Below are 15,731 nucleotides of genomic sequence, written 5' to 3'. Positions count from 1 at the left end.
AAAAACACGCGGCTCAAACCCGGGTGGACGAAATAAGTGTCACACTTATTTATTTACGCAACCTCTCCGAACGATGCCCTACCACTCAAAATCAAGATATTCCATTAGAAGATGTTGAAAGAGTTTAGGAAAAAAAAATATTTCATGGCTAAAAGCCATAGATTTTTGAAATAATAAAACAACCGGTCAAGAATAAAAGATATTCCCCTGTGATTTATGTTCAACCAAACTCACTATACTGTTGGCAGCTATAGAAGTAGAGGTTAAAGTTTTGTTTTGATCTCCTTATCTTCTGTTCAAGAAGTTAATAGGCAGCCTTTTCATTTAAATAACTTCATTAAGAAATCACCAAATCTGTTATGACAATAATGGAACAAAAAAAACCCTACACATAGTACCTTCACGTTTATCTTAGGCGTTTGAGAGCAGATGGTCATTTCTAGGAAATGGCAACATTTACACAGTTACAACTCACAAAAGTGCATAAATGACCACCAGCGAAGGGAGGATTTGTGAAACAAATACTTTTTTCTTGCCTAAAGCTGTACTTTCTGTGAGCCTCAAGCTGTTCAAAATACCAACCATCTGCCAAAGTAGAGAAAAGGATCAAATAAGAACTAAAAAAACCCAAAAACAAAACCAAAAAAAAAAAAAATTCAAGTCATTCTTCTTGTCTTACAAAGCCCGCTGTGCGCATCAGGGTGGGAGGGACTTTAGTCTATCTGCTCAACACAAAGCGCTCCCTACCCTCTTTTCCTGGTTTTCAATGCCTTGGAAAAAAAGCTCTCATTTCATGAGTACAGTACTTCAAAAATAGAAACTCAAACAAGTTTCAGCATGAATATTCAAAAAGCATAAAATATTTCAATGTTGATGAGAGTGAACGAACTCGTTGGGAGGGCGTGTTTGCCCCGTCTGTTACAGGATGCTTCCCGACAATAAGAACAGACTGATTTTAGATAGTTGATTGAAATACTATGATTTGAAGCTAAAAAAAAAAAAAAAAAAAATTATACATGAACATCTAACCAGCTAGTGATGAATAACATATACTGAGGTGCAGCGAGCGGTAACTGCGAGTAACCCGAGTGAAAACAGGGGAAGTACATCAGTTACACAGAAGTAATAACCCACTGCGCGATGATGGCGTGAAAACTGAAATCAAATTAAGACATTATCTGGATCTATGTCATTAAAAAAAAAAGGGGGGGGGGGATATTCCTGCAGAAATATTCCCTATGGTGAAAAAGTGACTGTTGGGAAAATAAGTTATAAATGTTTGTGTATGGATGTTTGAATTACAGTAAACATACTGTTTGTTCAGAGCCATACTGTGTGTGTGTGTGTGTGTGTGTGTGTGTGTGTGTGTGTGTGTGTGTGTGTGTGTGTGTGTGTGTGTGTGTGTGTGTGTGTGTGTGTGTGTTGATATGTGAGATATGTGACAGGAAATCTGTGTTTTTTTTTGTGTGTGTTTGTGTGAAAAAGCTGGTGTGTAAAAACCAGCAGGTGCTGCAGTTAAATGAGCCCCAACAAGAAGAGCCAGCGGTCCGGCACAGTGGGAGCCGTGGGAGCGATCCTGGTGTGCGTCGGATCCTGGACCGGACCGAGAACTGGATCTTCTAGGTGAGCTGGTGAGGCGCCTCAAGCATCTCCATCAGGAAGGTGTCAATGGGTGTGTCACCGATCAGTTTAAAGAAGAAAAGGTGCTCCAGACACTTTAGACCGATGGAGCGCAGGGCTGGCAGCCGGAGGAGGAGCTTTGCAAACCTGGATAAGACGGGGGAAGAGGTGAGGAAGTTATTGGAGTCACATATCACCTGTGGTTTGTTGTAAACTTGACAAATTCATGAATAAAATTCACTAATTCATCATTGCTTAAATTATAAGCAGAGAGATTGTATAGTATCAAGTACGATGGTTTTCAGAGGGCTTTAGAGGTATCAATTTTTGGATTTTTCTTGGTTTTCTAAATTGACTCCATACACCTGAACAAAACAAAGCCATACATTTAACATCCTTGTGTCCATATTATACATCACTGGCTCCAGAAACTAAATTAAGTGATGGATAAAAAGAAACTTTGAGGGCTTTCTTTGCGTTAACTGCAAGTATTACTGAAAATACAAACCAGAACAACGCTTTTACTTTCTACATAACTGCATGTCACCCAGCTTTTTTATATATATATATATATATATATATATTACACTGCAGTCGTATAAGTCGCAATGTGTCACACAGTGTACATGGAAACATTTCTACGGTTTCATTTATTTGTGGCGTACCGAGCGACTGTTTATACGTATTGGAATAACGGCAATCAATAGTGGCTCATGAGATCACAGTCTTCAGACACGCAACAGCAGGAATCCACTGCAGAAGCTTCTAACGACAGCCATTGCATCACATGCACCGTGTGTGAAACTGACCGAGCAGAATATTACTTTTTGATTATCTGACAGGCAGGACTGTCAGTCATGGCGAAGGACATGGCGATTTGTTGATGTAGCCTACCTTCCCTGTTGATCGGGGTATTTGTGTTTGCAGTAAGCCTCGAGCGATGCATAAACCCTCTCTCTAAGGAGCTCCACCTCGCTGGAGTTGGACAGACCCTTGGCGTCTTTGGGTGACAAAGGAAACAAACGTCATGATTATTCTCAGCAGAACAAAAAAAAACACACACTCCAGTTTTCCCCGACACAGAGTACTTGACATCCAACACATTAGCAGACCTGGATTGAAGAGGATAATCGCTCGCAGGCAGCCCAGCTCAGTCTTGTCCATCTGCATATCTCGCATCTTACTTACAAGTTCTGTCAAAACTCTGAAAAGAGAGGAGAGATATGCAGAAGGGAGTCCCATTTGGAGACGGTGTTATGAGGAGAAGAAGCATAGGAAAAGGTGAGAAGACAATATACAGTTGGAAACCAGTGAAAACAATAGAAAGAAGAAGAAAAAAAAAGGGTCGGAAGAACGAAGTAAGACCAAGAGAGAAACACCAGACTTCTGATCATGGCCACTTCACCGCAACTTTGTGCCCCAAATGAGTTTATTCACTTGTGGTGCAGCTGAAATGCCGGTTCTAAAGAAGTAACAATAGAAAAAACAAACTCAAAAGAAAAAACAAAAACTCACATCTACTGTTGACCTGGGTGTCAAACTGCTGTGTCTGGCTGTGGCTGGTTCAGCTCTTTACCTTCTGACAGTGAAATGCGTCTTATTTTTTTTGTATCATAATCACCATTCTTAAAGTAAAAGTAATGAAAAGCATGCAGAAGGTTGAAGGTTGAAAAAGTCCACTTGTTTATTTATTTTTTTGGATTTTACTTTGTCCTGCTTCTCAACAGATAATTTTAGATTTGAGCACAAAGCGATTCAATTTCATGAGCCAGAGTTGCATTTAACATTTAAGTACAAACTCACAATAGTGAAACCAATGTTTTCACAATTAGAAATGCATATAGCAACAAAGTGTGTTCTTATTGACATCGGCTAACGTGACTCCAGGATTCAAAACCATTTCAGTTTACATTTTATTTAAGTGTAAGAATCTGAAAGGACGGAAACAAAGAACGTCTGCTCTGAACTTCACGTGTCAACCCTTTTCTCCCCCTCCATGAGTTTGTGATTGTTCTTTGTGAGAATTCCTGTTTTTGCAGAGAAATGTAAGAATTGCGACAAATTATAAGCACGATAGAAGGAGGGCCTCTTTTTTATAAGCTAATATTTTTGTCATCTGTTTATATTGAGCTCGATCAATGTTGAAGGTTTCTCTGCTTTCTGAGCTTCGGCTTTGATGCACGTTTGCACATGGTCATTCAAAGTAATTTCTGGCGGCAGATTAGTGTTCCTCCACACTGTGATATCATCTGATGTGATGACGTTTCATTGAAGAGAGCATGCACAATGTCTACAAGCAGAACGCGCAACGTAAACAAAAATAAAAACCCTGCATTGATTTTAAATAAGACAAATCGAAAACTCTCCCAAAGTTTGGAGTTTTGACAGATAGCAATTTTCTGAAGGGGGCTGCCTTTCGTCTGGCAGGAAAGTATCACACAAACACCTCACGCTACCATCGAAAACAAATAGCAAGGCATTTTAAACTGGGATTAATACCAGCATACAGATTTGTTTTTACCAACAGTTAAATACATTTTTTTTTTTAAATATGCCATCATGTTGTCAGAGATGGGTTGCTATGAGACACAAAGATGTTTGTTTTCAGCCAATAAATGTTTCCCTGCCAAGAAAATGCTTTGAGTGAATGAGGGAAAAATAGCAGAGGCAGAGAAGTGATGACCATTTGGGACCGCTTCACTAAGACGCCGTCATTACAAACAACCATCTGTTCATAATGATGTGGATTCTGACAGACGAGGTTTAAACCTGCAGATCAGCACCAAGGATAAAGGCTCGGTTTATATCAAGAGGGACAAAAGAACAGTGATTATTTCTCTGTTAAAAGCACCTAGGAATTACATGCTGTATTTGGTGCTATATAAATAAAGTTGAATTGAATTGAATTGAAATTATTCGCACATATTCTGTGTCGATCTATGATTATTGAGTGTATTAATGATGAGGGACAATTATACCTTGAAAAAGCCTCAAAGATAAATCTGAATTCAACTCAAGTAATACGTTTCCTCATACAACCACACGAGACCAGTAAGTCCTCCGGGAACACTGACTTGACATTGGCAGTCCGTACTTTTACCATTTTAAGGCCTAACAGTGTTGGGTAATAAAGAGGTGTGGTCACGGAGAAAGAGATTCTCCAGGCTTTTATACGAGTTCCATAAACATATTATGAATGCAGGTCACTGACTCATGGATGCTGCTGAAATCTGTGTTCTGGAGCGAGAACCCAGCTGGTGTTTGTAAACCCGGAGAAAAGCCAAAGATCATCAACCTATGAGATTACATTTTTTCCCCCTTTGTTTCTGCTCAAAGAGGAGGGGTTCAAGAACAGTGTTTGTGTAGTGGCGTGATTACCTGTCAAATATGGCCCCAACCTCGGCATTGTGCGCCCTGTGTATGCAATCACAATGTGTTATTACAACGACATTACACAGTTCAATTGTCATGACAATGTGCCGAGTTTCTTTTCTGAGCCCCTCAGATGTTTCGTTAGTCCAAGCTTACATGTGATTTTACGTGATGAATATATGCAGTATGACAAATTAATTCTATATGTGAAAGGTGGGTGTACTCATCATAAACCATTGGGTTAAGCTCGGATCGTTATAAAGCACCGTATAAAGGAAACCTCTTAAGATCAAATTAATGTGCTTTTACAAACTAATTTTACCAAATATTTGTATGAAATTAAATAACTGAAAAGGAAATTACTGAAAAGAGTGATTAAGAATCTGCTCCATGAGTGGAAAAACGTTACAGTTAAACATTAAAACACAAAAACTAAATAAACTGACAATGTCTACTCAACTGTTAGCTGTTGTGTAAAAATCAGAGGCTTGAAGTGCAAAGTACAACAATCAAAAACAAACTAACGACGCATAAGACACACCAATAATAATAGAAAAGCAGTTAGGAAAACACAAACAATCAGGGAACAATGGTGTCTTATAAATGGTGTTGTTATTGATGAGGAGGAGGAAAGTGTGAAAACAAAAGGAGGAAGTTAGCTTTCTTAAGCTGATTTGAGGTTGTGTTTTGCACTTCAATGCCGACCAAAGAAAGTGCTACCTCTGGCACTATGTTTCAAAGACATGCTAATGTTGTGTTGTATTATTTAAATCCTCCCTGATAAAATGAGGCTCAGTAGTTTCAAACGGATGCTGATGCCAAGCTGGAGTGGAAGCTTGCTGCTAAAAGAGAGCGGCGGTGCTGTGAGAAATTCATCAGAGGAAAATCATTGAACCGTTTGATATAAGCCCAGTAACGCTGCTGCAACACTGACGAGTAAACAAATTTAACCCTTGAAGCAATGTGATTACTGTGCAATTAAGATTGAATTAACACGTTGTGATTTAACTCGCGTTTGATATTTTTAAAATCAGACCAAGTGGGTTTTTATATAAAATATATAAGTGAAGCATGTCACTGTATAAATCAAAAACATCCCATTGCATACGCTAGCATGATTACAAATAGTAATAACAAACAAAACATGGAACTTTGATGGTTAATATAATGAAAAAAGAAGGTAAGGCCATGAGTCAAACCCCCATTTTCCACTGAAGGTGAATGACGTATTTTGAGATCTACAGCTAACCAACTGCTTATTCAATACAGATTGTGAATCTGGGATAATAATCATAATAGTAATAAAAAACATTAATAATAATAATAGTAATCGTCATTATTGTGATCTGTCGTGTGCTTGCAAATTATAGACGTTTTTTTCAGAATTGCATGTACTCAACGAAACCCGCTTAAAAAAGTGAGTATTTCATGAGCTTAACTACAAATCTCCTCACATTAGGGCATAAAACAAGCCCATTAAACACTTGTACACACACATGGCCTTTATGTCTCTCTGCAAAACGCTAAACATTTATAGCAACATTTGTAAAAGAAAATTACTATATTTTACTGACACATTAGTATTATACGTCTGCCAGTCACTATTAAATGATTCTTCGGTTGCTTTGCGATTGACATTGTTGGTGCACATGCATTTATTTCTATAGATAAGCATTAATCACCAGCGTCCCTGGCATGCGCCCTCGTCCGATAGGCAGTGATAAAGAAGCAAAGTCTCTCAGCCAATGCAAAACACAGCAGCTGCAGCCAACTGAAGAGCAGTACAGTGAATAATTATCAACCTGATCAGGTGTGGTTTAAAACACAGTGAGTGTGAAAGTAAATACGAAAAAGAAATGCATAGTTCTACATTCTTGATAAAGGTTTCACAACTGATGTGGAATTCAAGAGAGCATTTCAGATATGATCTGGGATTTCAGTACGAGTTTTATGCTGGATTAACAGCAGATTATCCTCCGGGTGTCAAATGGGATTATATGAGATTTTGAGGTGAAAAGAAATTCAGAAAAATTATGTGCTGAGCCCTGCCATTATGGGTTGCAAGTCCTTTCCGACCCACAAAAAGTCTTCAGCGAAGCGTGTCAGCCAAAGCTGCTTGTGTCAACGCGAGTATTACCTGTCAAAGATGGCTCCCACACCTGCACTGTGGGCACTGTTCCTGTGGACGTGCAGACCCGTGGCCAGTAGGATGCCGTCCTTCACCGAGATGGAACGATGGGAGAACGATGCAATCAGGAGTTCATTCCAACCTGTCGAAGCATTGGCGTGAGAATCAGGAAATCGGATTGTTTTGCACATTCACATTAGTGATTTGATAGTGGTCCACTCTGGTTAATTGATAATCTGCTATTAACAGCCAACTGTTATTGCATTCAATTGTGATTATATTGTAGTCACAAACCCTATACTTTGAAGGTGTAGTTAAAGCAACGGCCAAAGGGCTGTACAACATTAGATATTGTCAACTACCGTAATTGCAAAGTGACATGAAAATAAGTCTTATGACGTTTATTATTGTATTTTTCCCCTTGTGGAAATTTCTTTACTGAATTGACGCATATTTTTGAGTAAGTCCTTCAATTTTGATATGTTGGTGATAAAATTGAGATGTGTAGCCTGAATCAGGAGAGGTAGATTTCTTTTTTTTTACATGTTCATTTGAAATTAGTAAATAAATCAGAAACTTAGACTTTATCTTGAAAAATTACCAGAACCCTTGATATCAATAAACGGTTAATGTTAATGTCTTAGATAAGCATAAAAAGGCACAAACATTGTTATGTGCATCTATTTATGAAATCAAAATGGCACATTTTCAGCAGGTGTTCAATTCATAAGCTAAAGTCCTGTCCTCTTGTCTGTGGGAGTCTTTACCTGCACGTAGTAAGATGACTTGGTCGTCCAGGGGCAGCTCAGAGAAGTGAGGGATCCTCTTGGCCCACTCTACCAGAGTGAAGAGCTGCTTGTCGGCTGCCTGACAGATGTTGGTGACAGGATCGTTGGGCTGAAACGAGGAGATTCACAGTGTTATATAGATCAGGCTTCCCCGAAGGCTGCAAAGGCAAAGATCTGTTAACGTGCATCAAGTTTGAATGTGAACAAAAAACCCGAAAACAAACAAGAGGCACAATCGTGCGACCCCCATCATTTGTTTTCAACGCATTTCAAAAGCAAGGTTGTAATGAAAATTCATCGCGAACAAGGCACTCTCAAAGACTCACCGAACTGCCACCTGAACTTCCGTCGGCATGGAGCTCAGTCTTCTGCTCCACCGCCATCTCCGCTTCTAAAATCTTCTCCACCGGCATTTCCTCGTTTACTGCGCTGGTCGATTCAACCTCGCCTTCTCGCTCTTTATTCCTCTGCCGCTCCTCTTGCACAGCTGCAGGGTGGAGAATAAGGGTGGGAGGAGAGGAAAACAGGAGGGAACAATAAAGGACAAGAAGGGAAGGGGGAGAGGGGGAGAAAGAGAGAGAGATAGATAGAGAGAGAGAGAGAGAGAGCAGAAATAACAAAAATATGTTGGCGTTTAAAATGGGTAATGGGATGTAAATTTACAAGAAATGCAGTAAAAATAAAGAAATATATGAGTAAACAGTTTGTATGGGCAGTAGTACAATAGAGAGCGACAGAAAGATGAACAGAAACAAATGTGCAAATAGACGGTAGAGTGGATGAAGTGAAAACGGCACAAACGATTGAGGAATGTGTGGATAGTGAAAAGAAGTGTGGCAGAAGAAGAAGAGGGGAAAATGAAAATGGAAGCACATTAAAGAAAAAAAAGTGCAAAAACAAATAGTGGGAGAGAAGAGACACAAACGTGTACAATTCATGACGAATCAATACCTCACAACACGTCCCGACTGTTTTTACACACAGTAAATGCATAAACAGAGTGAAGTCATATACAATATAACCATTTCATAACTATTTGAAGACAATTTCAACATAAATTACAATGAAATAAAATACTTGTGATCTGTTTGACTGAATTATCACACGTTTGTCAGAAAATAATGTCATAGTAAGTTTTTCCATTTCTGAATGATAATCACATTATTGAAGATGAAACCATCCAAAATTAATAATTGCTCCACAGTGAAGCCCAAATGCAGTTTCTATTACTTTCCTGACATTAAAAACAAATGTAATGATCATTTTGATTTGGTACTTTGTGTTTCCAGTTCTGAGAAAACAAAGTAAAGTAAATTCACTACGTTGTGTTGCAAGTCAAACATTAAGACAATCTCTCCAGACTAAATTTGAACATCTTGTATGGAATTTAGTCTCCAGTTACCTGGTTTGAACCAAGATCTTGATTCAGAACATAAATTTCTATTGACGTTCAATTGGCCTTGTACACACACGAGCATTTCTAACATTAGAACACAAACAGGCAAGAAACCTGTGAAGTGTGACAATCTACTGAAGTGTCTTAACTTCTACAACTTGTTTGAGTGGGGTTATTTTAATATTCTGTTGTTTTTGTTTAAAGAATGAACATCTGATAAAACTCTGTTGTCGATTGTAAATGTTAAAAGCGGTTGGTTCCCATTTTATGTGAACCACAGCAGAATTACTTTGAAAGCCTACAGATGGGTTTTTTTGATGAGCACCTCGGCTTCAGGTGATTCACAAACAATCATGTAGTGTGATCAGAGCTTGTCCAAAGAGTTTTTTTGTTGTATGACAGGTATGCTCATAAAAAGACTGATGTTGTACTGAAGTACACTTTTCTATCTGGCCATGTTACATTTAAATATGTATAAACACATAGCATGTTCGTGAATATATTAGCAAACTGATCAGACCTGATTAACTTGTCGGAGTCACAATTAGCCTTCAACTCATCTCTACTATAAAATCTGCATTTAAAAATATCACATTCGGTTTTTGTGTGAGGTTATAAGGGAAGCATCAATTTCATCATGTGTTTCTTTCTGAGATTGTAGTTTGTAGCGGTAATAAAAACGAGTTGGTCAGATTAAAAACAAGTGTTACTTGAAGGACATCTCATTCACTGGCAGTATGGGGGGCCTTAATATTACAATATAAAACAGAAGATTATTTTGAGCACCTACAACTTAATCAAAAACTGATTCTAGAAAGGTTTGTAACCTGATCGTCTTTGTTTTTTTAATTTGATCTCAAATAGGACAACAATGAAAATAGTACCAACAATATGCTTATTTTTTCTGTGTGACTGTGGCTAAAAATGTAAAAAGGTGTAATGGGGAAACTACCACCCTAACACTAGCATAAAAAAAAAATAAGAATCTGTGAGAAATGTAAATTTCTCTTCAACGAACCTCTAAGTATCTTTTAACAACTACGTCAATGATTCGATGCAACTTCCCTCTGGCTGAAAGGGGCAACTGTGACTTCACTCGCCCTGCAGATGGCAGTAAACAATAAGTAACTTTTAAATAAAGTAAGGTGATGATTAAAAGAAGTGTGCATAGTCAGCGATCTTTCCTTTTCACCATAAAGGGTAACAACACATGGGGAAGTAATTTAAGACCGGCACTGGTCCACCTCTGAGCACTGGCAAGAGGGAATGGAAAAAATATTTCAAACTGGCTCCGTCTAATTGATAGGCAATGTAATATCTCTCTGCCTCTTGCTCACTCATACAGACACACACCCCTCCTTCCCTCTTCTCCTTACATCTGTCGTTCATCTTGGCCACTACAGAAGGAGGGAGGGGGAGAGAGAGAACGAGAGGAAACAAAAAGAGGAAGAGAGGGGGAAAGGGGTTAGTGTTTACAAGGCTCACCCACCCCCATCTCCCTCTCTACGACTCCTTACTCATTCTTTCTATCCTCTAAAGCAACAGATCACAAGCCGTTTTCAGACATGGAAAATGCAACAGTACGGCGATGTTCTATCCAGACATGGATAAGACTGCACAACTTTACTCAGACATCAAGCTTTTGTGGAAGGAACGTGCATGGTATATTTAAAATCTAACATGCTAACAGGAGGAGATACGATTGTCACATCATTTGTATAAGAGCATTAAAATCCTGGGTAATTTACCAGAGGGAAATTATTAGAATTAGACCATATGCCAGTCTTTTCTGAAAGATATTTATACACTGCTGCTTCACACAGAAAATTGGTTCAAATCACAGTTTCTTTTTCTTTTTTTTTTTTAGAGAGCAGCCTCTTTGAGTCATAAACTAGAGGGAAATGATAGAACCGAGTGAACATGGCCATTTGTTTTGAACTGGGCTCAAAGTGACTGAATTATACTATGAATACTGAAATATTACAATGTCATAACATAAGATTTAGGCTATAGTTCTCTCAGACCAAGATGAAAATTCACAATTAAATCCGCACATTTGTCAAATTATGTTAAGTATTACATTTAAAAGAAATCAGTGGTGTTAAAGATTATGCTTGAGGGTTTTCAAAATACACAGAGAGCAGCTAACGGAGGTGCCATGAATGTGCTTCTCGTCTGCGTTTTTGATCTATGATCACAGCAATTCCATTTAACTCAGTAGTATTTGCAGGGACTTGGGGATTTTGGAAAGTATTTGCAAAGGTTTCTGCATCCACTGGAGACACCAGGCATGCTCCACCACTTTATACAGCAACACATTGGACATATGTCTGTTTGTTCACTGAGACTGCAAATGTTGATTTAATTGTGTCTAAACTGCAGTGGACTCTGAACAGATGACTTAACCTTCCTCAAATGGTTGACGGTAATTGTAATTTGCACAGTAGGCTGAAGAGCAAAAGGTGCTTTTCTGACTCAAATATTGTGACTATGAGTAATGTACACATGCTGTTCAGATTTTGATGAGGGTAAAAGACACACAAGTTACACTGCGACAGGTGTACTACAAGTCCTTCTGTTGTGTGCTGCAAAAGACCAATTCTGTTCTCTAAACTTCAGTTAAGGACCTTGAAAAGATAGATCTCCCACGACTAGCAATGAAACAATGAAATGGTGACTGTAAAGCGGCTGGAAAAAACATCTGTGTAGTTGTAGAAGTGAAGCAACTTAGCTTAAAAATAGCTTCTCCGAAACAATAAAAACTGTTCAACCAGTTTACAAATGTGCTACTTTCTAGCATAAAGCTGTCAGTAAAGGCATTATATGTGGCTAGGTTGAGGGGATTTAAGTGCACAAGGCGACAGAAATAAGGAATTTACAGGGTTTGTTTTATGTGAGCTCACCTTCTCTCTTCATGCCCATAGCCAGGCACTTCTGATAGCGGCAGTACTGGCAGCGGTTCCTCTGTCTCTTGTCCACCATACAGTCTTTATTGTCCCGACAGGTGTAGGTCAGGTCTTTTCTCACTGTTCTCTTGAAGAAGCCTTTACAGCCTTCGCAGCTGTAGACACCATAGTGCTTACCTGCGTAATGAGGAAATGAAAGGGAAACGGACAAACGTTTGGGAAAGATTCATCTGAAAGTACTTGTTGTTTCGTTTCAGAATTGCGACTGTACATGTGACCCTCTAAACAACATCTTAAAAGCAACACTGACCAGAGGATCTATCCCCGCAGATGGAACAAAGGCGTTTCTGGGAGAGCATCGGTCCTGGGCTGTGGGCCGTCAGCTGCTTTAAGCCCAGCGGAGGTTTCACATCATCTGAGCTACTGACTGCATGGAGCCCCGACATGGACACCGTGGAGTTGATCTGAAACAATGACGGAAGACAGTGAAGACAATCACATTTGAAAGACACCGTCTCATAGTTAAGATCATCACTGAGTGCACACAGTAAACATAAGGTCTCAGTGGGAGTCTTGGTCTAAAGCTAAATGTTTTCTTGTCTCTGACAAACTGGTGAGAACAAAACAAAAACAAAAATTGGTTTTAAACAAAACGTTGGATGTTTGGCATATGTAGATTAATATTAGAACACACAACGGAAAGGAATGTTAAATAAATATAAACTGTCCCCAACAATCCTTACATAGATAAACTAGTAAAACAAAAACCACCTGATTAAAGACGACATAGTTATGAAAACATAATGTATTAAAAGTGATCTATGAGATCACCGACTGTCATTTTGTCGTATCAAGCAGCTCACACCACCAATCTTTCAAACACCAGTACTGGCAAATGAGAAAGTTTACTCAAAAACTTGGAAAACAAACTAGATGGGACCGATGTTCAACAGTCGGATCTTACCTGGGGGCTGCTAATCGGGCCATAACCCACTGACGGTGTGCCAGGTAGGCAGGGTGATCCTAATGAAGAGCTGATGACGGAGAACGGGGAACCGATGCTACTGATGGGGCTGTTGACGCCGGTGGTGGTGATGGGAGGGAGGGAGGTCATGGACGCTGCCGCTGAGGGAACGAGAGGCGGCGAGCGTTGGCCTGATGGTGGGGAGGACACAGACGAGCTGTCTGGGCTGCGAGAATCTGACAGTAGACGAGAGGAAGGAGATTTTCAGGATTGTTAAATATTACTTAAGAAAATAATGCGGTGCAGAAAAAAAAAAGTGTTTTATAGATGATGTATGTGAGATATGTGTGGCATAGAGGACAAAGAGCTGAGTTCTTACAATAAAAAAGAACATGCGGAGCTATTTTTTTGGCCTAGAACAGCACGAACAACAGTTATATATATATAAATGGTATAAATAATCATTTTTCATCTTAAAGGTTGAAGCCTGCAGTGCACCACAGAATTCTGATCTCATCTACAGCATTTTCCTCAGAAACAAAACCATCAATGACGTGGTTCCATAAATCATCACCTGCAGGCAATAGCGCAAAACACACACTGGGCACATTTTCAAAAGTATAAACGAGGGAAATGATTAAAAGTAATAATCAGATAAGCATTTCACTCTCATGTTATTTCATTAATTTTTGGCAAATCACGAGTTGAGTGTGCCAAAAACACTGTCATGGTTTGCCATTACAGTCCAATTGTGGAAATGGAGGCTCAAACCGCCGATACTATAATGCATTAAGTTAAGAGCTCTTAACACAAATCTCTGCATGGCACTATCATGACTGCAGACAAATGTAGAAACACTAATGTGTTAAATATACCATGGATTCTGTTGGGTCTTTTAATTCAGCTAAGAATGCACAACTACACAACACCACTTATTTTTCAGTCTATTCATCTTAATTTCAACACCTGGACTCAAATAAGTGTTGAACTGAAAAGATGGCATACACATTGTAGCCCCACCTTGAAATTATGCAATTATGCCTCAATGGGCATATGTATGACATATTTAGGTTACTGCATGACCAGCTTTTTATACTGTTTTTATCTATTACGTTCCTCTTAATTGCTGCTGTCATGTTAGGCCTATATTTAATAGTGGTCACGAAATCCAAATTTTGTGGAATAACTGAATTCTACTAACAGAAGCATGCATTATGCTGGTCTAGATATGTCAGTACTATATTCAGAGAATATAACCGAAGCCTGATTAAGATAATCCTTTCTTTTCGATTTTTTTTTTTTTACTTTGCCTGGTGAAAACATTTGCACTTTGTGCATCCAACCTCTACAAAGCACAGTTATGATAAAAGCAGACATAAAAATAGGGTCGATTCTCCATGATGATTTCAGCAGTTAGGTGGGATAAATATGAGCATACATGGTAATGTATGAGCTGAACCGGTTAACATGTGATACATCCACTCGATGCAATCAGAGAAATTAAATGAAAATTCATTTTGCTTGAGATGAATGTCAAAGAAATGATGATCCATACAAAAAAACAACAATTTTTTGAGTTTTGATCACACCCAATTATTTAACCAAATATGCAAGTTTGAGTCAAACACTAGTTCCTAATGTTTTCTCTTCAAAAGTGGCTGGCAGATGAATCCGTGTGGCGTTTCGGCTCACCTCTACTGTCCCCCATGGTTGTGGTTTGGACACCGGGGCTGGCAGGCAGCTGCAAGGCGACGTGCTTCCGTCTCCCGACAGCCCGCTGCTAAACTCTAGGCCGCGGACTGAGGCCCGGGCCGGAGCCGTTTTGGGGAAACCAAAAATGGGTCTGAAATTCCAGCACAAGGGAGAGCACCTTGTAAAAAAAACAACGCTGTGCCCACAGATTGCGCATTTGATCACAGCATGCAGAACAAAATCCAACACCGAGCGGGTGAATACACAGACGCGACGCACCCGTATCCTCGTCCCGAAAGAGAATTAGACAATTTGTGTATTTCGTGAATATTTTGGGGGCTGTTCAAAGTAACGCTGCGCTCCAGCCAGCTGCTCAGCTGACACCACCGCTGTCCTGACACAGGACGAGGCGTTGGCGCAAGATTGTCAAACTTTCAACAATTCACAGACGCACGAATAATAATAATAATTTAAAAAAAGAGTAAACACGATTTGTACCGTCTTTGTGAAAAAGGGGTCAATACATGTTGAGCAGAAACGAGCAGTGGCGACAGGCGGCAGCGCGCGCTCGTTAAATACCCGAGCTAAGCGCTAACGCTCCAGGCTAACTACAATCTGCGCTCGGAAGCTTGCTGCAAGAATGCAAAATAAAACTGCCGCTGCTCGTACGGCACACGATTTCGCTCGCACACTTTGCGAAAACGATGCGAAACGCGCAAAACGCTGGCAGAACGAGCAAAGCGCTAAAGCTAGTGCTACCTAGCCGGCTAGGTTAGCCGGCGTGCTATAGGCGCTCCGGGGGGGGGGGGAAATAGAGCTGGAGGAGCCGGACACCGTCCGTCCCCCCTCCCGCAGCTCATCCTCC

General features: G+C 39.7%; 1 protein-coding gene across 1 annotated transcript; it reads right to left on the bottom strand.

Annotated features, from left to right (window-relative positions):
- Positions 1–1,517: 1,517 nt before the first annotated feature.
- Positions 1,518–14,980, bottom strand: rxrba (retinoid x receptor, beta a). Its single transcript, XM_080515756.1, has 11 exons — positions 14,867–14,980; positions 13,175–13,410; positions 12,521–12,674; positions 12,208–12,387; positions 10,681–10,701; positions 8,235–8,395; positions 7,888–8,017; positions 7,130–7,262; positions 2,733–2,824; positions 2,515–2,620; positions 1,518–1,767 (listed from the first exon to the last, which is right to left on the bottom strand). The coding sequence occupies exons 1-11, from the start codon at positions 14,880–14,882 to the stop codon at positions 1,620–1,622; spliced, it is 1,377 nt and encodes a 458-aa protein (XP_080371882.1). The 5' UTR covers positions 14,883–14,980; the 3' UTR covers positions 1,518–1,619.
- Between the last annotated feature and the right edge of the window lie 751 nt (positions 14,981–15,731).

This window comes from Blennius ocellaris (genome assembly GCF_963422515.1).
Source record: "Blennius ocellaris genome assembly, chromosome: 20".
NCBI lineage: Eukaryota > Metazoa > Chordata > Actinopteri > Blenniiformes > Blenniidae > Blennius > Blennius ocellaris.
Note: the sequence above shows the minus strand (reverse complement) of the source record. Positions and strands in the feature narration are given on the sequence as shown.